At 44.3% G+C, this 23,624-nt stretch overlaps 1 protein-coding gene across 1 annotated transcript in view; it reads right to left on the reverse strand.

Moving 5' to 3' along the window:
• The window catches only part of ptprq (protein tyrosine phosphatase receptor type Q), a 177,797-nt gene that overhangs the window by 75,471 nt on the left and 78,702 nt on the right, over positions 1 to 23,624 (reverse strand). The window contains exons 23-30 of the mRNA XM_078221104.1: positions 22,829 to 23,047; positions 19,127 to 19,299; positions 12,777 to 12,810; positions 11,600 to 11,761; positions 11,323 to 11,502; positions 9,749 to 9,856; positions 6,844 to 7,125; positions 2,038 to 2,220 (exon numbers count right to left, since the gene is read on the reverse strand). Of these exons, the coding sequence (XP_078077230.1) occupies positions 2,038 to 2,220; positions 6,844 to 7,125; positions 9,749 to 9,856; positions 11,323 to 11,502; positions 11,600 to 11,761; positions 12,777 to 12,810; positions 19,127 to 19,299; positions 22,829 to 23,047 (1,341 nt within the window). The remainder of the gene's footprint in view (positions 1 to 2,037; positions 2,221 to 6,843; positions 7,126 to 9,748; positions 9,857 to 11,322; positions 11,503 to 11,599; positions 11,762 to 12,776; positions 12,811 to 19,126; positions 19,300 to 22,828; positions 23,048 to 23,624) is intronic.

A 23,624-nucleotide genomic window follows, 5' to 3' on the forward strand; every position in this document is an offset into this window, starting at 1 on the left:
TACATTAACAATGCAATGAAGTTACTAGGAAATTCCCCTAGTCGCCATACTCTGGCGCCTGTTCGGGTCAATGCACCGAACCAGCACATCTTTCAGACTGTGGGTGGAAACCGGAGCACCCGGTGGAACCCACGCAGACACAGGGAGAACGTGCAGACTCCACACAGACAGTGACCCAAGCCGGGAATCGAACCCGGGTCCCTGGCGCTGTGAGGCAGCAGTGCTAACCACTTTGCTACCGTGCCGCATTATTTTAACAAAATCGTAATCAAACTCTGACAGAAGACATGTATGATTTCACTAGAAAGAGCAAATATAGGGGGGGGGGGGATTTTTCCATCCAGCTGCGCTAATCGAGCAGCGTAGTGAGGAGGGAAATATGAGCGAGAGGCAAAACGTTGGGCTTGCGTCCGATTTCTCACCTCTCCTGACACTGCCGGCCCCATTCTGCCAGCGAAATCAACCTCACGCCCAGGAAAGCCTAACAGCATAACTCATGTGTACAACAATGAAGTTTCATTCATGAATGGATAGTTTACAGTAAACTATTTTTAAAAATCTTTACCTAACTGCCCTTTATATAGTTCTGACATGGAAAACTCACCATTTTCTGTCGCATAAATTACTTGTTTTAGAAGAACAGATTAATGCTTTTTTGAGGGGTTGCAACAATATAGGCTGAATAAGTTTGCTTATACCAGTATGAATGGGAAAGCTGAGGTTTCAGTGAGATGAACTAATACCCAACTAACAGCGCTGGATCAGCCAACTGTTCTACATGAGATCAGAATGGGTGTTACCTGGGCAGCCAATCCATTCCAGTCAGTTTCCTGCTGGAAGGTTTAGACTAATTTTTTCTGACAATATTGCTTTCCAGGATTCATCAAGTGGCTGGTATATAATTGTTGGAACGTTCACATTAGGGAGAAGGGAACAACCGCAGCCAGAAGGAAAAACACAGTTCGGACCAATATTCTTATTTCCCCGTTTTACTGTTTTTTTCCCTTCTGAGTTCTTGCAATTTCTTCCAGGTTTTATCAGATATATTACATGTTACCCACTTTGACATGAGCTATCCCATTTAATAGGCAAATAAACTTCACCCAAGCTTTGGGAGATAAGTGGCATGAATCAGTGAGATCCAACATATTGGCTGGAATTTTCCAGCCATTCTGGCCAATGGGATCTTCTGGAATGGCGAACACCCGCTGCGGGTTTACCAGCAGCAGGGGTGCATACAATGAGAAACCCCGTTGACAATGGCAGGACGAGAAGATCCCGCCATCGGCCAATGGCGGGCCACCACGAAACACCCTGCAGGGGGCATGGAAAATCCCATCCATGGTTACCAGATTTTAAGTACACTGATTAATGCCACATATAATTTATTAAATATACTTTGGAGTCACATGTATGCCAGACAAGGTAAGGACGACAGATTTCCTTACCTAAAGGTTATTAGTGAACAACATGGGTGTTTCTGACAATTGACAATGGTTTCATGGTCATCAGTAGAGTCTTAATTCCAGATATTTTTTATTGAATTCAAATTCCACCATCTGCCGTGACGAGATTTGAACCTGGGTCCCCAGAACATTAGCTGAATTTCTGGATTAGAAGTCTCACATAATACCACTTGGCCATAGCAGTTCATTTCAGTGTAATTTTTTAATTAAACAGGACAAATTGAGAGATGTGCAATTCAAATCTAAATCTTAGTTGTGCACAATGTTATCATAACAAAATGGATTTTCTGGTCTTGTGTCTCCTTGAACAATACTGGAAAAAACATCCCCTGAAGCCATTTTTATGAAGTCAATGTCCCTTTCATAGGTCACTTTTTCCCTTTACATATGGTTAAGTCAGAACTTCACTCTTGGTGGTGCACTATTATATCAAGGCCTGTATAATGAAGTGAATTGGTGTATAATTCTTTGGAAACATAAAAATAAACAACTACCTCTATATCTTAACGCATGTCCTTAATACCTAATAAAAAGAGAAATAACAATTTTCAATGAATTTACTTTAACTTACCTGTTATATTGATGGTCAAATTTGTACTGTTAACAGTGAGCGCTTCACTACCATTTTGGGCTGTCAGATACAGTGTATAGAACTGGATAATTCCATTAGGAGTCGGTGGTGGAAGAAAGGAGATTTCAACATCCAAAGGAGAGAGAAATATATATGTGATATTTTGTGGTGCGCTATCCGGAACTGTAAAATAAAGGAATGATCAAAATAGAAACAAATTTCAAACAGGTTTTGCACTACACTTGGCGTGCACTGATCCATAAATGCAACTTAATGGCATAATAGACAGTGGGACCGACATTTTTAGATTGTGCGGGTTTTCTACTGGATTTGTGCCCGGGTGGCTATTACATCTGCATGGGTCTATGAGTACTGGCCCCAATTGATGTCTGGGATCAGGCTTGTTCTGCATCCTACCAACCTCCCCACAACACAACCTTACCCTCGTGCCTTTCACTTTTTGGACAACCAAGAACTGCCCAGGCAGTGAGCAACTGCGAGAAGACAGCGACGAAGGTGATGTACCGTCAGTTGATTTCACACATCGCAATCACCAGCTCAGCTTCTGACACCGTGCATAATGTAGAGGACAGCGTAGCAGTAGTATCTGCATGGGAGGCCCACAATCGGAGCAGGGGACAAGGATGGACTGCCTGGAGGACAGCAATTGTGTACATGTATCCTGCTCCAGAGGACTCAGATGAGCACTTCAATGGGTGGCCTATAGGATAATGTTGATGGATATGCACAACAAAATACTTGGGGCATGTGGAAGCCTAGAAGAAAGCCTATGGCCAATGTCAAGAAGCATGAAGGAGTCCAGCAACAACTTGGCACAAAGCTTGGAGCCCATCCTTTCCAGTTGGTGGGCAACTCCATAAGCACACTTGTGAACTCAACTATGATGTCTTATTATCTGCTGACCAATGTCTCAGTTTCTGCTGCAGCATTAACAGTTTCCACCAGTTCCCTGAGTGTGGAAATACAGAAGCCATGCAGGTCAGCTTGCTGCCATGGAAGCTCAAGCTGTTGCTGTGATCACCGTGAATTACAGTGTGTGAAGGAGCTGGCAGATTGTCATAGCAGACCAGCAATCTGTATTTCAAATGATTATTAGGATTGCTGATTCATCAGTCTGGGGGAATGGTTCTGGCTCTATGGAACTCAGACTTGCAGTTCCCTTGTAGAATGACAATATTCGTCCTCTCATCCTTGCCAGTTCCCCAGTGGCCTTGCTGTTGTCCATCAGCCAGTCAGTCCAGACTGCTGCTGCACATCGGCTGAAATGGTGTAGTCCACAGCAGTGCCTTCTGGACCCAGAGCTGCTCAAGGTCATGCATCAATGCCATCTGCAACCACCTTCACTGAAAGTTAGCAGCCTTCCGTCAGTCATGCTGCAGCCACTGGGATAGTATTATGGAAGGAGTACAAGACAGGCAATTGGAAAATGGACGCTAAGAAATGTTCATGGGTGAACAGTAGATTTTTTTATGAGGAATCATTTCATTTATAAACTTCTTTTGGATTGTTTATTGTCAGGTGGCTTTTGTTTTTGCATTGTGACAAAGTGGATGATGTGATGGTCAATGTCAGAGAAAAGTAAGGTCAATGGTCACTTTTGGTAAATGGGTATTCAGTTACAACTATTGGCACAACACTTGGATGTGTTCTTCACATTCACCCCTGACAGAAAGGGGCCATTTTGATTATTTCCTTTCTTCGTTCTTCCTGCTCCTCCTCTCTCTTCCCTGATTATAAGCTGCTTGCCATAGAGCTGGTAGCGAGGCCTGTCTTCTCCTGATGACAAGGCTATGCAGCAACTAGCAGACCAACAGGAGTCTTGACACCTGCTCTGCTGAGCGCCGTATGGCTCCTCAAGGGCAGTCCAGGGAATGGAAGAAGTGTTTCAGCATGCCATGATCAGCTGCATCACATCCTGTGTGTCAACATTACCTACACTGTATGCATGCAGTGCACATGTTTGTGGGTTTCTTGTCATTATTAGCACAATGTCACAAGTAGATAGCCTTTGTTGCTCATTAGCCACCCTTCAGTTTACTGTGGTGGCTGAAATACAGTTGGCACAATGGATGTCATAGAATGAAGGTGTTATGATCACTACCAGGATACAATACATTGAGCTGCATTGTTCTCTGCTATGGTTAAATGTCTGCTGGGTATTGAGGGAGTGAAATATCTTTTGGTTCTGTAATAAGCAGAGTTGTGCAGTGCCCACAAAGCGTTGTGCTTGTCATCACTGGCGCCCTGCCATTAGAAAACCTGTAATCCTAGTGAAGTTGTGCACTCACTCCCCTTGCTGCTGTCTAGCAAGAGAGAATGAGATGTAGTTCGCTCTCAATGAATTGAAGTGTCAGCAAACTTCCATAAGCAGTACCAGATGGCAAATTGCGAAATGTTTCAATTAACTCTGGCTCAAGCCTGGAAAGAGCCAGACACAAAAGGCTCATAATCAGGGCTACCTTCATAGACACTACTGGCAATATAGTCTCTGTAGCCCTGTTCTGAGGTTGCAGCTGTGGCTGCAGCCAGCAGCATATTTCAGTGTGTACATTCTTACAGAAGTTCATTGTTTGTACACATTGGGATGGTGGTGGGGCCCTGATGGCTGGGGCTGCCTCCCAGAGCTGCTGCCAATTAGAGGTCTGGCATCTCTTCAGTCTCAGCAGCACCATGAGCTCCAAGGATGCACGGGCGACACGGTAGCACAGTGGTTAGCACTGCTGCTTCACAGCTCCAGGGACCTGGGTTCGATTCCCGGCTTGGGTCACTGTCTGTGTGGAGTTTGCATATTCTCCTCGTGTCTGCGTGGGTTTCCTCCAGGTGCTCTGGTTTCCTCCCACAGTCCAAAGATGTGCGGGTTAGGTTGATTTGCTATGCTAAAATTGCCCCTTAGTGTCCTGGGATGCGTAGGTTAGAGGGATTAGCGGGGTAAAATATGTAGGGATATGGGGGTAGGGCCTGGGTGGGATTGTGGTCGGTGCAGACTCAATGGGCCGAATGGCCTCTTTCTGTACTGTAGGGATTCTATGATTCTATGATGCAGTGATGGATGTCGCCCTTGCACTAAGATGAGTCGAATCAAGGGTCGTTGTTGCCAACAAGGGGTAGTAGGGCGGCGGACTGTTGCTGTGGGGAAAGCTATTGCTGTCTGGGCCCCTCTGTGGATCACAGAGCACCCGATCTAGTGGGTCCTTGACTGGGCCCGGAGGGAGGCCACTAGGCTTTGCAAGGCAGTCTCCCCATGTGGCAAAGAGCCTACTCGCCACTGGTAAAATTCTAGTGGTGGTGGAAAGAGTCCACTAAAGGCCACTTGAGGGGCACAATTGATCTCTGGGTGAAAGAGTCAGTCCCTGATTCTTGTACAATTCCATGGAGATGGGAAGGCGATGAGTAATCCACTCCTCACCTTCCCTCCCCAATTTAAGGTTCATCCACCTCGCTGCCATTTCAAGAGGATTGGTAAAATCTAGCCCATTGTTCCTCACTGACATTCAAGAATTCCTTCTTGGATGCTACGAGCTCTCCCAGCTCTTCATCCCTTTTCCAGCAACTTGTCCCGTTCTGCAAGACCTCTATTGATTTTCCAAGCGATACCTTATTCCAAGGGGAATGCCTTCTGGAGCACCCACGCCTGCGAGCAACTGGTTTGTGCTTGAAGTCAACAAAAAGTCTCTCAGTACTGCCACGCCAACCCATGTAGACTTTTGCAACTTGAAAGAAAACTGTAGTCAGTGCCAAACATTTGTGGAATCAACGATACAGCCAGAGGAAATCAACCAGCAACTAACTTGAAGTAGTAGATGACCTCTTTGAATTGTGCTGATGGTAGGAGGGGTGGGAGGGGTAGGTCTTTTCTGCTGCTGAATGTATATTCAGCTGTGAGAAAGGGCATTAGCTGGTGTATTGAGTTTCAAAATGGCACTACTGGTGTCTATTCATTGATAACATGATCTGCCGGCTTTGCATACTTCTGGCAGTCGTTCGCTACCTACACGCCAAAGCCCACACCATAAGATTTTTCTCATTTTCAGTGAGAATTCTTGCATCTCACAAAGTTTCTTCAGTGAAAACTTTAAGCCCTATGGCACATGTTCACATGTTAACTTCTCAAGTGGACATTAATTTCCGTCACATTGCTGTATTAACACACAAAATTCTAAAGTCATGTTCAAAATGCAATTTGTTTAATTCCTATTTTCAAATACTGTGTTAGCAACTAGAGTAATCCAAGGGCTGGGAAAATGTGAGATGATTAGATAGACATAAAAATGTCTTATGGTTTGAATGGAGTGGGAGACATTCCAAAAGTTTAAGCATAGAATAATGTAATGCCAATGGTATTTGATGGTGGGTTCCATGAAACTGCTACTTCGGTGGAACTAATGCACTTATAGGTCACATTAAAGGGCGGACTAGAAGGAGCTGTTAAAAAAAACGAGGAAAAAAGTTGGAACCTTTTAAACTGGATGGGTTTTGGGTAGAATTCATTGCCAGTTTATTGTTAACCCTTTGCTCTCAGTATAAATGGACTGGCAGACCCCGTTAAAATGAATAGCATTTGGGTGAAAACAGTTCTTCTGGTTGAGCAAATGGTTAAAAAGACATATCAACTTCCACTGCAGATGGCTTTTTATTAGATCAGAATTATAATCCAGCTGCTTGAAACCATGCATGATGTATTGAGCAAGAGCTCTGGTTTTCCATTTTACTTGTAACAGCAGCGCACTTCCATTTCTTTTCTTGTATCAGAAATCTAAATTTTTACTATCACAGAACAACACTTACCATCTTGTTTTGTCACCAAAAGCACAACTGGAGATGTTTGATTCCCATGGCCGTACTTGGTATGTGCTTTAACAGAAATGTTATAAGGAGAAAATTTCTGTAAGTCATCTAGGTAGATGTGTGTTTCTGAACTGTTCATGGTAAAGGAATCAGTGTAATTGGCGTACGTGACTTCATAGTATATAATAATTCCATTGGATTTCTCTGGAGGTGACCAGCTCAAGTACGCAGATGATTCAGTTACATTTTTGAAGGTTAGGTTTTCAGGAGGTGTTTCTGGCTCTGAAAGGTACAGCAAAGAACATAAATTTGTTTGCTCAGATTATTTTGGAAATATCGGTAATACTCAATAATAAATGTTTAAATTGAATTGGTGTAGTGCCAAACAACTGTAAAAAATGCAAGCACCATACCAGGAAGAAATGTTGAATTGAAGGCTTAAATTTTAAATAGCTATGATTAAAAACCTCAATTTTGTCTGTCAACTTCCCTTGATCATGTATGACACCATCTTTCATTTTGCAGTTCTCAAACCATCAGTAATGTGACAGGTATGAAGGGAAAAGTCTCCAAAGGTAAATTATTTTCCTTTTCATTGATTTTTCTTTAGTTTGGACATTTTGATTTTGTGTTTATCAAAAAGAAAAATGGCATTCCAAGGAAAATCATAGAATCATACAGCGCAGAAGAGGTCCTTCAGCCCATTGAAAATATTCCCACTTTGGACATACAGGGGGAGACTTTAACATTTTCAGTCTAAGTGCTGGGCAGACTTGAAACTAGAAGTGTTTCAGATCCGGCTTTTAGGCCTGTTTTTAGTCCCCCCCCATACGCACTCTGCCTGCAAAATTTTGAGTGCGCACGATTTACGCTACAGAAGCAGGTGGGCGGGGCTTAACGCACCCGACAGACTGCAGAGGGAGGGAGTGCGCATGTGCAGCCCTCTGATGCTGCACATGCGCATGAGCAGTAGCAGGGGTCTGACAGAAAAGAGACAGCTGTCAGGCCCCTGCTACTGCAGGTTGCCTGAAGCAGGTCCGTCCCCCACCCGCAATCGCAGGGCCCGCGACCCAAGATACATGCCCCACTGACCCCCCCCACCCCGCCGCAGATCAATCACGGACCCCCCTCCTCCACCAATTGCGGAACTGCCGCCTTCCCCCACCCATCGGAGCCTGCCACCCCCCTCACCGATCGCAGACTGTAGGGTGGCAGCGGGCCCCCTCCCCCATTAGCCCCTCGCCATTGGCCCTGCCCCCATTGACCTATCCCCACTAGCCCCCCCCAATGCTCCCATTAGCCCCTCCCCACTGGCCCTTCCCCATTAGCCCCTTCCCCAGGCACTGCCCAGTGAGCATTGCCCAGGTGCTTGGTGGGCATTTCCCAGATGCCGGACTGGCATTGCCCAGGTGCCAGGGTGGCACTGCCAGTCTGGCACTGTCCAAGGGGTACCCCCATTGCCCTTGACCTCCCAAGGGGGCCACATTGGCCTCCGGTTCCAACAGCAAAGCCAAGTTGACTGTTCCTCAGTCATGGGGAGCATGTCTATTCCTCGCCGGTGTAAACCTTTCCCGGTGAGGTCATAAAGGCTAGCCGAACCCGGACGATTGAGCGCCAGGCTCGGTAAGCAGATGCAAATGTTAATTTCAATAGATTTAAATATATTAACCTGCCTCTCGCCCATTTCCAGCAAGAGGCTGACTGCCCCGGATATCTGATGCTCGTAAAATGATGCCGGCTGCGAAAGTCAGTGCTGATCGCATTCAGTGCTTTATGGCCCACTTTACCACTGCGTCGCGCCCGAAAACGGATGCAACACGATGGTAAAATCGCTCCCATTGTATCAATATCAAGCCATCCCGGCTCCAGTATAATGTGTCTTAATTTGTGCCTCAGACAAATAGTTCATACAACAACAGTGGGACATTTTCATTGCAATAGCTGACACCCTTACCATCTGTCTAAGTGAAATCGATGTCTTATTGGGAATGGCGGGCATATTGTTAAATATCCATGTCCACTGGTCAGCATGGCATCACACCAGGGTGATGAGTCTGGGTTGACAGTGTCAATGGGTCTCATCACAGGACTGGAAGCTGATGACGACTCGCTGTGAGGAAAGCTGTGGTGCTCCTCAGTATGTGAAGTCTGATTCCAGCCTTTCGGATGACAGCCCACTTACCTCCTGATTTATCATTATTGGAGCGGTGGGTTCATTCGATTCCACATGACAGTAAGGTGACGGGGTGGAGAGGATGAGATCTTCAGGGTCACGGACTCGTGATGCTGCCAAAGGCGGGTGTCTAACACTGTTGCTGTCAAAGGCCCCCAGTTAGGAATGAGTGTGGAGGCCTTGTGGGAAGATCAGAGGTCCAATCAACATAACCCCCTCCCCCCAATTCTTCTTTCCTTAAGGGACACACGTAACATTGTTAGGCCAGTTGGTATGGAGGTGACGTGTTTATTAGTTACAGTCACAAGTGGTGTCCTCTTCCCCCTAACTACAACTGTGAAACTTCACCTGTACCCACTTAGTGATCATCTATCTTCCTCTCCTTTCGTTCCCTCCCACTCCTTTTTCCTGTATCCTCAGATTGCACATCGGAGGTGGAGGCAGCCTGATGATGACCCTGTCCTCAGCCCTGTGATACCCTGGGCGGACATCCTCTGAGGATCCTGGACTTGGAGGGACCCGGCCGACTTTTGGGTGTTACAGATGTCTACTTGCCCCTCTATTCTACCTGCTGCCCAGGAGAAACGCCAGTGTCAGGAAGGGGGGATTCAGAAGGATTGGTGACGGCCTGTGTCTCCAGACTCCAAATTTATGGTAATGAGACAACTGAGTAAATAATATAATAAGGGAATGACTGGAAACTGATCTGCTTTGTTATAAAATGTTTCTTACCATCTTCAAGAGTTCGCACAAAAACATCATCCTTTTCAGAGACTGAACTTTCACCTACAGAGGTCGATGCTGTTACCCTCATTTTATAATCCGTAAACTTTTTCAAGCCTACAATGCAAACAGAAATACATGGCATTTCTGGATCTGTGAAATAGCAGTTAAATTGATTGCAGTGAATTGAGTGAAATGTTGCAGCACACAAACTGAAACCATTCCCATATGGTCCTCGAAGCTGCTACTGCTCTGGGACTAGCAGCTGTTATTAGGTACAACAGCTAAGGCCAGAGTTACACTAACTTGAGTCATACACTCAATACATAAGGATGCTTTCACACTTGTATCCTTGCACAGAAATCTGCTGCATCAATAACATTTTTTTAATGTTCGGAAACAGTAAGCAGCATTTTTTCATAATAGCAAATAAAACTATTATTTTTTCAGGTCCCTATACTGTCAGCAAGACTTTGGTGCAAGACAATCACTGACAATCACATATTTATTGAAGACTGCAATAAATACATGGAAGCAACTCCTAACTTTATTTAAATAAGGGCTTAATGATCTCATGCCAAATAGTTCTGCTATCTACTTCCCAGTGATCTGGATCAGGGCATTCCCTTAGAAATTACCACAACGTGAAACCTCCATATCATCACACCATATCAAGCCATCCCACGGGACAAACTGCAGTGCATTCATATGTCAGGGAAATGAAAACTGCTATGCGGCAGGGGACAATGTCTTTACGTCTTTCTCCTGTGCAAAGGAGGAGTTAGCTGAACTGGACACACAGGTTTCAGCATTGAATGCACAAAGGCACCATGGATTTTCATATGAATTGCATAGGCTTCATGATGAGAAATAATCCAGGCAATTTCTGACAATGAAAAATATCTTCACATTCATTAGTGAGAATTTGTGTGCACATTTTATGCAAGAGCAAATGATGGATGAATGGCATCCAGTGCTGCTGACTCCACAGAGGAACACCCTAAAAGAAACACCCCAAACTTCGGTTGGATACTCCATCCTCTGTTTCATATTCTTTGGCTGTCACTACCCCAACAGAAATGTGTGTAATACTTTGGGTACAATGAAGGATTGTGTGTAAAAGGCCAAAGTGCACAATGTTTGAAACAGTACCTCCCAGAGGCTTGTGCTATGCTCGATGCCCCTCCCATGTAACATGTGCTACAAGAATGACCACACTCATATTTGCCTTGCTCCCGATAGCAGAATATATGTTCCCCGCTTTCATCCAGGTTTGAAGGAAATCTGGACACAGCCCACCTTCCATACACCTGAATTTTATTGGAGGGTGACCCCTCCCCCCAACCCAAGAAAGACCACTTTCCTTTTCCTGCAGATTCTAAATTTGAGCTTCCAAAATATTGGGCCATAATCTCTAAATTATAGTCCCATTGGAGGTGTTTATCAACCAGGTATTCTGTCTTCAATTGTTATTTTCAAATTCGTCCTTAATCAATAATTTTGCAAACAGATTTAATTAGTTCCAAAAAGAAGTAGCATGAAGCTCAGCTTTATAGTTACAAGTGTTTAATCATTTAAAATACCTGTTAGAGTAATACTGTTGTTTGTCGCAACTTCTTGAAATGCCTCATTTGTGCCTTCCTCCACAGCATAGATAGTGTAATGAGTTATCATACCATTAGGGAAAGCAGGTGGGTCCCATAACATCAGTATGGAAGTAGAGGTGATATTTTTATAGGTTACACTCTGCACTGAACTTGGCACTAAAAGCACCAAAGCAAAATGTTTAGTTAACTTTGAAGAATCTGAGACGTCACCTTAATTTCTAAAATAAACATCATGGTTCATTTGGTAACGTACCGTATTGTCGTGTCTTGAAGGAAATATTGGTTGGTGGTCCTTCTCCAACAATAGTGAATGCTGACACTCTGACAGTGTAATCAGTATAAGGTACAAGGTCTTTTACAACATATGACAGCTGCTCAGATGTAGGGTCAATGACCTGGGGACTGCTTTCATTCTCTGCATTAGATAGAAAAAGAAAAACTTCCTCCAACAATCCTCACATTTAGTAAAGTTCACAGATATGTTAGTAGAAAACAAAATAAAGCACTAAAAAGAAAGCAGGAAAGAAGCAACAAGGTGCCAAGAGACAGAAGCACAGTAGTAAATATTATTCACATGTACCGGCATAGGGTAAAAAGCTTTTAATATTCCATCAGATTTGTTGAATAGGACCAACTGACTTTAAATAGGAAAATAATGAAATACTAATGTAGGCTTGCTGGAGGCTATGAGAACTATTGTAAAAAAGTTATATTCTATAAACCTGATATATATATAGTGTTGTTAGAATCATAATTTATTTTCTAAAGAAGAGATTTTGCTTTTGCTGTCACAACATATATTCTGTAGAAAACGTTTTGTGACTCTAAAGAGCAAGTGTATATACTAATTACATCACCATGTCACTGGGTCATCACCAGCTGTTACCACTACATAACTGGAGTTGTGACCTCCTTACCTTCAGTGATATTTTGAAGGCCATTAGCCAGAAGCCTCCATAAAGGAGGAAATGGTGAAGAACTTTCAGCCAGGGAAATCCCACCTGCCTTGACAACTGCAGTAACTGATCTTTTATACAATGCTGATCGCGGCTTGAGAGTCATGCTGATTGTAGGGTGAGATTCAAAGGGCCCCGAGGAACTGGGGGCTGTTTGTTTAGTAAATGGTTCAGTGAAGCCAGGAGCAGCTACTGAGTGTACAGTACTAGGCAGTGATGTTTTAGAGTACGTTATTGCATGCGATGTTAGTTGACCGGGCACAGGAGCAGCCAAGCCTTTTCTGTGAGTAGTAGATATCTCAGGCAACTCTGAGCTAACAGTGATCAGTGCTTCAACTGGTGAAAAAGTTGGAGAGGTCGCTGCAGGCTCTAAAGATGGAGATTCAGAAAATAACTCAGCAGAGCCTTCATCCAAGTCTGCAAAGATTGCATCAGTTTCTGAACCTAATGTATTTGTTTCTGTAACCAACATACCAGGATTTACTGGCTCAGTGGCATTTTCCATTTCCTAGAACAAAAAGAAAATCCCATCAATATACATTACAAAAATGTAGATATATCAAAATAACCAAGTTAAATATTGCATTCTACTGCCTGTTTAGTGCTGCAATCAGAATATTAGTTTCAATGTTACCACCAGTATTAAGTTTAACTTCCCCAATTTACTAAATATGTGACTATTTTGATCATTGAATTGTACCTGCAACTGTGATTTTATTTGACTTTTGTTGATTAATCTACTTTAGAAGCAGATACGGGAAGTGGTTCCCAGCAGGATAAATGACAGAAGGGGGTGAGATCCAAAGTGATGACAGAGAGGTAAATACTTTCTCCCGAATTTAACCACTCACACTCCTTGCCGTTGTCAGGTACATGGGGTGTTAAAGTCAGAGTTTCGGTTTCTATCATCATTGTTTATTTCGCTTTGCTAATCTCATTATTTTACATTATTTAACATTAAATGCTGTTTGCTATGATTTGAGGTTTGAGGCCTCAAGCTGTGATGATATCTGTCATTGATGCAAAAAAATACAATTCCCCACATAAACCTAACAGCTAAAATCTCTTGAAAGTAGCCAAGACAACATGCAAAAACTGGGAAAATATTGTGCAAATAAACATCGGATGAACTTATGTCAAGAAATCCAAACTGCCTGTGACAATGGAAATCTACGAACTATGTACGAAGAGATCAAGAGGGCACTTGACCCTCCCATCATCAAAATTGCTCCCCTGAAGTCAGCAGATGGTGAAGCACTCACTGACAGAAGTAAACATATGTCCTGCTGGGTTGAACAGTGCTGTGAGCTGTGCTCCTGTTAGTCGGACATCTCCCGGTCCGCGCTTGACATTCTTCCGCAGCTTCCTTTCATGGTTGAGTTAGATGAAGAAACCTCAACACTTGAACTTAAAAAAGCCATAGACCGCCTAACAAACAGAAGGGCACCCAGCAAAGATGGAATCCTAGCTGAGCCACACAAGCATGGGAAATCCCATTTATTGTCGCTCATTGGTGGTTCTCTTTCTTGTGATAACATAAGAACATAAGAAATAGGAGCAGGAGTAGGCCATCTAGCCCCTCGAGCCTGCCCTGCCATTCAATAAGATCATGGCTGATCTGAAGTGGATCAGTTCCACTTACCCGCCTGATCCCTATAACCCCTAATTCCCTTACCGATCAGGAATCCATCTATCCGTGATTTAAACATATTCAACGAGGTAGCCTCCACCACTTCAGTGGGCAGAGAATTCCCGAGATTCACCACCCTCTGAGAGAAGAAGTTCCTCCTCAACTCTGTCCTAAACCGACCCCCCTTTATTTTGAGGCTGTGCCCTCTAGTTCTAGTTTCCTTTCTAAGTGGAAAGAATCTCTCCATCTCTACCCTATCCAGCCCCTTCATTATCTTATAGGTCTCTATAAGATCCCCCCTCAGCCTTCTAAATTCCAACGAATACAAACCCAATCTGCTCAGTCTCTCCTCATAATCAACACCCCTCATCTCTGGTATCAACCTGGTGAACCTTCTCTGCACTCCCTCCAAGGTCAATATATCCTTCTGCAAATAAGGGGACCAATACCGCACACAGTATTCCAACTGATGTCAAACTCACTACATTTTGAAAAAAACAGAAGTGACAGAGGAGACTCACAACTGCAACATCATCTGACTTCTTAGTGTCACGGAGAAGGCCTTTGCCAAATTAATTCTTAAATGGCTCCATCTACTTGCAGATCGAGTATACCTAGAAGCACAGTACAGTTTCCGTGCCAGTAGATCATACACATTGACATGATCTTCTCCATATGGCAACTACAAGAGATGTGCAGGGAATAGGGCATATTCCTTTACCCTACAGACCTTACTAAGGCATTCAACACTGTCAGCAGAGCAGAACTGTACAAGATTTTGGGAAAAACTGACTGTCCGCCAAAGCTCCTCAGTCTCACCTACTTCTTCCATGGCAACATGCATTGCATTGTACAGTTTAATGACTCTACTTGCAACAATTTAAGAGTGAAGAATGAAGTGAAACAGGACTGTTTCTTAGCCCCACTATGTCTGATATATTCTCCATGCTCCTGATCTTTGTCTCCGCTGCAGATAAGGAAGACGTCTACTTGCATACTCAGTTAGACAGTAAGCTCTACAATCTATTAAGACTGAAAGTGAAGACAAAAACAGATCACATCTTGGTCAGAGAATTCCTTGGCACTGACGATGTTGCACTAGTCACTCAGCTCACTGAGGCAACTCAGCTACGAAGATACATAAGCTATCACTCCCATGCCTGTAACTCATTCTCCCATGGTCTTAGAATCTTAGAAACCCTACAGCACAGAGAGAGGCCATTCAGTCCATCGAGTCTGCACCGACCACAATCCCACCCAGGCCCTATCCCCATATTCCTACATATTTACCCACTAATCCCTCTAATCTACGCATCCCAGGACACTAGGGTCAATTTAGCATGGCCAATCAACCTAACCCGCACATCTTTGGACTGTGGGAGGAAACCGGAGCACCCGGAGGAAACCCACGCAGACACGAGGAGAATGTGCAAACTCCACACAGACAGTGACCCAAGCCGGGAATCAAACCCAGGTCCCTGGAGCTGTGAAGCAGCAGTGCTAACCACTGTGCCGCATGGTCATGGGACAAGGTGTTGCATCTCTGCCTCTGATCACACTCAATTACACCTCACTGGGTGATTAGCAAATTCTGATACCTTGAGTCAATGTTGACAGATGAGTTGTCCCTTTACACAGAGCTCGATACACACATAGGGAAAGCAGCTACCATTTTTGGCCGGCTTGCGAAATGCTCAAAGGGTTAATACCAACCTTAGGACTAGGCTAATGTTTTATAAAACCTGTTTACTCAGCATCTTGCTGTTATGCCTGTAAAACATGAGCAACTACCAGGAGAAGAAGCTCAATAATATCCTTTTTTCACCATCTGCAACGAATTATGGGTATCTCCTGTGATGACAAAATCATGAGAATGGCAGTACTTTCAAAGGCAAAGTTCCCAAGTGCGCTGACATTAAATCAAACAGAGGTGGTTATGGTGGGTCGAGCATGTCTGCAGGTTGGAAGAGAGTCACATGACTAAAGAGCTTTTATATGGAGAGGCAGCTGGAGCCAATGGGGTGCTCAAGGTTCTGCTTCAAGGATGTTTTCAAGCACGATATGAAAGCCCTGGCACCATTTTTGGAACCTGAGAGTCACTAATTGACAAAAGAGGGGAATGGCAACACCTCTAGTGGGCTAGTGTGCTGCCATGATGGCCAGTGGCTTCAGAAGCTTGGCAACAGGCATTGTGGAAGTTAAAATGCTCAGATTGAAGTTTCATAGTTTGGAAGTTAAATTGTGCGGAAGTTAAAGTGTTCAAATTAAAGTTTCATGCTTTCTCTGTACAGTAGTGGAAAATGTTTATCAGCTTATTGACCTTCAAAGGGAGTCAGTCTCTGCTATTTTTTCATAGGCCCCATAACATTTTCCTTTTTCAGCCTTCACCAGAGGGTGAGCAAGACCAGATATTTTCCATACCAAATACCAAAGGCAAGATATGAGGATAGGCAATGCAAATGAAGGATTAGCAGAAGTCAATTTTTCATTGAATTAAAAAAGGGCAAAAAGCCGGGATTTAATTGGCAAATATGTATGTCAATGAAAGATGTGAAAAATCTCTTGTTCCTGATTTACTGTAATTGACTATAACTGTTGAGCTGTTTCTCTGTGAACTCAGAACTGCTCCTGCCATCCCATGTTGGGTGGAGGGAGTTCTCCTTGTGCACAAGTAATTAAAGACCTTGCATTGGATGCAAGGTGTCCAGCGCTGTTTGTGTAAAGAGTCAACTGAGTGCCTTTAGATTGCTGTTATCCAAAGAACTCTGACAGTACCAACACAAAAACAACAACCCACAATGTTACCTGGCAGCTCCATGCGCGCTACCTGAGGCAGAGCCTGTTTTTCAGGCATTGATCTTTACAGCCATCAGTGAAGGTGTACCAAATGAAAATACTGTTAGATCATTTTCTTCATGTAAAAGAAAGGATGCTATAAAAACAGATTATTGCGGGCATGAACCTGGTTATGTCACCAGCAAGGGGCTGGCGAAAATCGGAGATTGTGATCTCACTGGTGAGATCCGCGACTTCTGGGATTCTTGAGCCCCCGCCAGCCTTCCTGTGCGCGGAGAGCTGGGGTTCAAGGCTCCCCCACTCCCATTAATTCACTTTGACCTTTTGACATTTCTACCATTCACGGTTTTTGTAACAGAGCAGGGCTGTTGGAGAGCTGCTGGAAAGATTGCAGACATGTCAAGGAGGAACTATACACCATGATCACAGTCACAGCAGCTGCAATTTATGATTTGATTAAGGCTGTTTCAGTACTCGGGCAGACATGGAAACCTGGTTGCAAATATTCAAACTGAGAGTTGGGAAGATGGGAACGAATCTGGGAAGCAACAGCAAAGACTTTGGAAAGGTAACCGAGACTGGAGATGGGATGGTCATTTTCAAGGATAAGGAGGGTCAACAGTACATTATTAGAAAGTGGGATCATTCTGAAAATAAGAACAGAATGATCTATCAATATGGAATTGCCTACTACTTGTATAGTAATTGAGTATTTATATACAGGTGACAGTCCAAAGATGTGTGGGTTAAGTGGATTGGCCATGCTAAATCGCCCCTTAGTGTCGCTAGTGTTAGGGGGAGTAGTGGGGTAAATGTGTGGGGTTACTGGGATAGGATGGGGAAGTGGGCCTGGCTATGATGCTCTGTCGGAGAGTTGGTGGAGACTCGATGGGCCAAATGGCCTCCTTCTGCACTGTGGGGACTTTATGATTCTATGACAGGCATTAAGTGAGAATTCACTTGTGCTCCTAGATATAGGAACAGTCTGAAATTGTTTGGGAGGTACATGTTTGTAATGTGTAAATCACTTGTAAATGAATGCTTCTAAAGTATGTAAAAATTAGGCTTCAGTTCTAGCCTTCACTGCCTGACTTTCTGGAGTAGAACATTGCATGCATATACACTACTTCCCTTAAGCATGATACACAAAATTGGAACAAAATACTTTTGTTTACAAATGGTATTCTGTATGTGCACATGCTGTGGAATAAGCCAGCTCAAGGTTGGTATTTGCCCTCACATCACTAAATGTTTGCACAGTCAGCCTTCAGAGAGAGACTGAAGAAGTAAACATGCAAAAGACATGCATATCCAATTCAGGTCATTCGAAGTTATTACTCGAGGACACAACACATCAGCTTCCAGTTCCCAGCACAGCACAGCTCATTTTTTTTAACCATCAGAGATACAGGGCAGTGCAATTGAAACCCTAAAAAGGTCAGACAGGCTGCTTTAAAGTTTAAAGTTTATTTATTAGTCACAAGAAGGCTTACATTAACACTGCAATGAAGTTACTGTGAAATTGCCCCAGTCGCCACAGTCCAGTGCCTGTTCGGGTCAATGCACCTAATCAGCACGCCTTTTGGAATGTGGGAGGAAACCAGAGCACCTGGAGGAGACCCACGCAGGCATGGGGAGAACGTGCAAACTCCACACAGACAGTGACCCAAGCCGGGAATTGAACCCGGGTCCCCGGCTTACAATATCAGCATGACATGATCGAACTTAAGAAGACCAAATTGATAAATAACATTGTTCCTTCCTTTTTGTTGTCCTCCTTACTGGTGGTACCATATCTGTTTTCACTCTGTCTACAGTATTTCTAAATATGACCATTTTTCTGTCATTTTTTCCCTTTCTAACCACCCTATCCAGTTCAGTTTCCCTAGTTTACCATTCATCATCTCCCTTCTAAAATCGAATATTTCTCCTGCAGTCAACTTGTTGACATCACGGCCAGAATTGTACCGGCACACCCGCCCCGGAATTGGGATGGGTGGGGCTCGCAGAACGGAATTCTTCGTTGGCCTTGGGCAGGATTTTACGAGCCTCGCCCAAGCAAGGTCGTAAAATCCCAGCCCACAAATGTAATCTTAAATTCCAATTGTATGTCACTATTGCCGAGGTACTCTCTAACTCTGCTCTCATTTACTATCTTTTAGTCTTTATTTCCAATCAGACCCAACAGTAACCCTTGTTCTTTGACCAATTGTTCTATGTAATGATTGATCCATATTTGGCTCTCAACATGCGAATGAAGATAACAGGAAATATGACTGAAAACCGAGGAAACAATTTTACTACAGGTGTGAAACTTGACTAATAAAAAAAGTGGCAATTAACCAGAATGTTATGAAGGATTATAATTGTCCAAGTTAAATAAAATGAAAAGGTATACCTGGTGGTTTTCTGTCAGGATTATATTTTGTACAGGTGTTTGAGACTCCTTTCGAAAGATTGTGATTTGATACTGGATTATAATTCCATTTGCTTGATGAGGCTTTCCCCATTCCAATTTTGCAGATTTAGCTTCAACTTTTGTTGCTTTCAAATCAAATACTTCCCCTGGAACTAAAAAGATGAACAATTCTGATGAAAACCGATCTAAATGAACTACTTTAGTTGGATACTGTTGATAAAACACAGACTAAAAAGTGAGCCGCAATTCCCATTAGAAAGTGAGATTAAACACCTATACCACAGTTTTATTATATTTCCGTCCTCTACCACACACATTACATTTCAGTTTGAATAATCAAAACTATCAGGATATCCAACAAAAAGAGGACACATGCTCTTATTTAGATTAAATAAATTTGAGCCATCTCAGGAATCTCTTGTGTAGCCTGGGCAAATAGATCAAAAGCATCACTGGCAAATTGGGAAGAGATCACTTGCCCATCTGCCAAGGGGCAAATCATGTGTCATATAAGAATGTTTAGGGTCAGAGTCTCCCAAAAAAATTCTAAGTGTCGAATTTGCGTAAAAACTGGAGTATATCCCGCTTTTTTTTCCAGCGGGACTTTCAAAATGAATCTCCCACACTCTGTGCACTGCAGACAGCACCAGTATGATTCACTTCAGAAATCAGGGGGTGGGATCTTATCCCGCTGGAGAGGCCGACAGCATAGCACTGAGCGGGCCGCTGCGCATGTGCCAACCTGTCAGCGCCGAGATCGACACATGCGCAGTAGCTCGCACTGCCGGCCTCCTGATCGCTAGGCAGCCCCGCAACCACGCATCGCTGGCCGTCCGACCTCCCCCACCCCTTGACGACTAGGCTCCTGGACGTATCTGGGCCAACCCCGACACCCCTCCTGCAGTTCTGAGTGTAGTTCTCCCGACCCCCTTAGAGGTCCCGCCTAGCTCTGGCCCCTGGCACCGCCCCCTTGGCCCTGCCCAATGCCCAGTGATGCCCTGGCCCCACCCCGGGCGTTGCCACTTGGCCCCTTGGGCAGTGCCAGTGGGCCAGGCTGGCACTGCCAGGCTGGCAATGCCCCGGGGGCACCTCCTTTACCCACAACACCCGGGGAGGGGGGAACCTCCAAGGCCCCCCTTCACTCCAGTGGGGTCGGGCCACAAAACCCCGCTGCAGTGAAACACTCCTGATGGGGGGAGAGAGGCGAGCAGGCCCGGAGACTTCAGTCCTGGACCCGCTAATGATATTCAAATGATCATTATAATAATTTATTCAGCTCCGTGCCGATTTCTGGCACGGAGCTGATGATGCCGGAAATCCGGCGGCTGGAGATGCACAAAAGCTGTGGCACCCAGCGGGAAGCCTGCTACACGTCTGCGCTTGAGTCTCCCGGCCTGCCGCGTTGCTTTAGCAGTGCAGCGGGCTGGAAGAATCACCCCCTTAAAAACTGAGAATATATATGAAAATAGGATGACATGGTTCCGCAATGATGCAGTGGGTGACAGTAGCATTTCAACAATAAGTCATATAAACCAAAGAAGTTTGAGATTTAATACAAAGTCACAACCTGTCAGCTGATCTCAAGAGTGTGATCATTGAGATCAGTGCACATGGGTTAATGAGATGCAAAGATCTGCGTTGGAAATTGTGGGCATCAAGGGGGGTAGGAAACAGAAACTGCCCTTGTGTTCCTTGTGGTTGAATCTCCTCCTGATAATTGCTATCCCAGATCAGCTACTTCAGTGAAGTAGTGGACAGCTGCCAGCAACCATGGAACCGCATCCTAGCAACAGTCAGGACAGGACAAAGCGCAGATGAGAAATGGAAGCGGGTGGGAAGGTAAATGGTCGTTATCCTATGAACCAAAGATTGATTTAATGTGGGTTATGGTTGAATTTGCACTACCTCTGTTGAAATGCCAGCTCACTTGTGCTGTGACACGGCCTGTGGAAATTCAGGCCATCATGGCAGGAACTTTAACAGAGGTGAGTGCACAGATTTGAGCAAAATCCTTAAAACGTGCAAGCATGTCAGGATGGCAGCTCCTACTTCCACATTTAACTGTAGTGAACTAGGCTACATGTGGACAACCCCCACGGAAGAGATGAGCTGTCAACTTCAATCCAGTGATCGTTGAATTACAGTGATATCAATGAGGGTTTTGAAATTTAACCTTGACCCCATGGGTTTTCCAGGCTTCCTGGAACTTGCCAGTGAAAGCAAGGCGAGAAGAGCGTAACAGTTAAGGCGGGAACTGAAGCCACAATGGGGAAACGTGTCAATAAGTGCTCAGCTGTTTGTGCTTGCTGGCGTGAAAGGATTTGTTTGCAGTATTTGTGCTGACAGGTTACTGTCTGCACTTTGGAGTTTTAAAGGTCCGATCTGCACTTTGGATCAGCATGGATGCCGCAAATGCTGCATTATTCTGGGCCTCAAGCTGAGGACCATCAGCAGTCGCGGCAGCAAAAGCAGCGTGAATAGCGAGAGTGGCAAGAACAGCTTGAGCATCATGAACCTCAGCAGCAACAGCCTGTGATCACAGATCTGAAGCTCCACAGGAGAGGGGGAATCAGCAGAGACGTATCACAGGAGGCCATACTCTGCACACAGGATTTACAGGTAAAGGGTAATCTTCCTTGTCGTGTCAGAATGCCAGTGGCTTAACTTAGGGTGCCGTGTCAGCTGGTGGCCGACATTTACAGCCTGCTGCAATGATGAGACCTACCAACTGGACCCATGGTCACACCGCACAATGGCTGGCAAAATCGCTGCCACTCGGTTTCTTTGCCTCTACATCATTCCGTAGCTCTGTTGGGTCATTTGCAAAACCTTACCATCGGCTTGCCTACAAATGCCACATGACAGATGACCAGCTGCTTCTTTGTCAGGGCTGGCAGGTATGTTAACTTAACGTTAACAATGATGCCCATCAGAATTAGTGGACACTTAGGTTTACAGCTTCAGCCAGCTTCTGATAATTACAAGGCGTCATCAACTGCACGTATGTGGCTTTCAAGGCACCCCCAGATCACCCAGTCTGTCAATTCCAAGGGCTTCCACTCCATCAATGTGCAGCTGGTATCCAACCATAAAAAAGATTTTTAGGCACATGAGTGAAAGATTCCAGGAAAAGCAGCCAGCATAATCAAGGACCCCATGCTCTCTGGACATTCTCTCTTCCACCTTCTTCCATCGTGAAAAAGATACAAACGTCTAAGGACAGGTACCAACCGACTCAAAAACAGCTTCTTCCCTGCTGCCATCAGACTTTTGAATGGACCAATCTCGTATTAAGTTGATCTTTCCCTACACCCTAGCTATGACTGTAACACTACATTCTGCACTCTCTCGTTTCCTTCTCTATGTACGGTGTGCTTTGTCTGTATAGCGCACATGTGACAATAATAAATCAAATCAAAAATAGCTTCTGTAATACTTTTGACCTACAGCAGCCCACTCTCCCAAATCTCATTACAGCTGGAAACAGAGTTCTGGGCTTGCTCTTCGGAGACAAGGAATGCCCATTTAAAACATTGCTGATAACTCTTCTCAGCTACTGAAGGAAAAAGACAGAGGAGGTGCAATACAATGAAAACCACATGACAACCAGATATGTCATCGAATAAGCCATCATAGTGCTGAAGATATGCTTCAGGTGCTAAGATCTAGAGGCACTCTTACTAGCCAGGGTCTCCAGAATGGTCATGGTATGCTGAGCTTTACGCAATGTGCAGCGGCACAGCCACCAGCACACTTTGCTATCCTGTCTGCTCTCATTTTGTATGTTTCGCTTGGGTTCCATCAGTCCATCCATCTGACAACCATGTGCAAAAGCCACTTTTGCCAGACCCCTCTCCACAGCCCCAACCCCCATCCCTGGACTGGTGGAATCCAAGTGAGCTTCACAATAATGAGAGCATGAGATTTTCATTTCGTGAGATGCTGGTTGTTTGCTGGGGCAGGGTGGGACGCACTATCGGAATCCACTCACCCCCACCCACCACCACTCCCAGCACATCTTGAACTAAAAATCAAGCTTCATGATGCCCAGCAGCAGATCAAATATCTTCAGATAAAACATTTCAACCAGAGATCCTATTAGAAATAATTAGAAAACAGCATTTATTTCTGTTCTGATAACCACAACTCAGATGTCCTAATAAATAAGGTAGTTCTTGTGTGTTTTTCTATTCCCTCTATCAGTTACTGCCATCTAATGGTAGCAGGGTAATAATGTTTACGCTTTTACACTGCTATATCGGAAATTCCAAGAGCAAAGCTTCAACATTACTTTCTCTGAGATACTGATGCAAACTAATGGCAAAAGAGAGGAAAGAAAAAACTGAAACTGTAAAGAAAAGAATTGCAGAGTTAGGTTCGCATGGCTTGATTGTCTGTTTACATATTAAACAGCATCCTTTTGTTGTTTTAGACCTGGATATTTTGTCAAAACTTATAGATCATAGAATCCCATTAG

Source organism: Mustelus asterias, chromosome 9 (assembly GCF_964213995.1).
Source record: "Mustelus asterias chromosome 9, sMusAst1.hap1.1, whole genome shotgun sequence".
In the NCBI taxonomy this organism is placed as follows: Eukaryota; Metazoa; Chordata; class Chondrichthyes; order Carcharhiniformes; family Triakidae; genus Mustelus; species Mustelus asterias.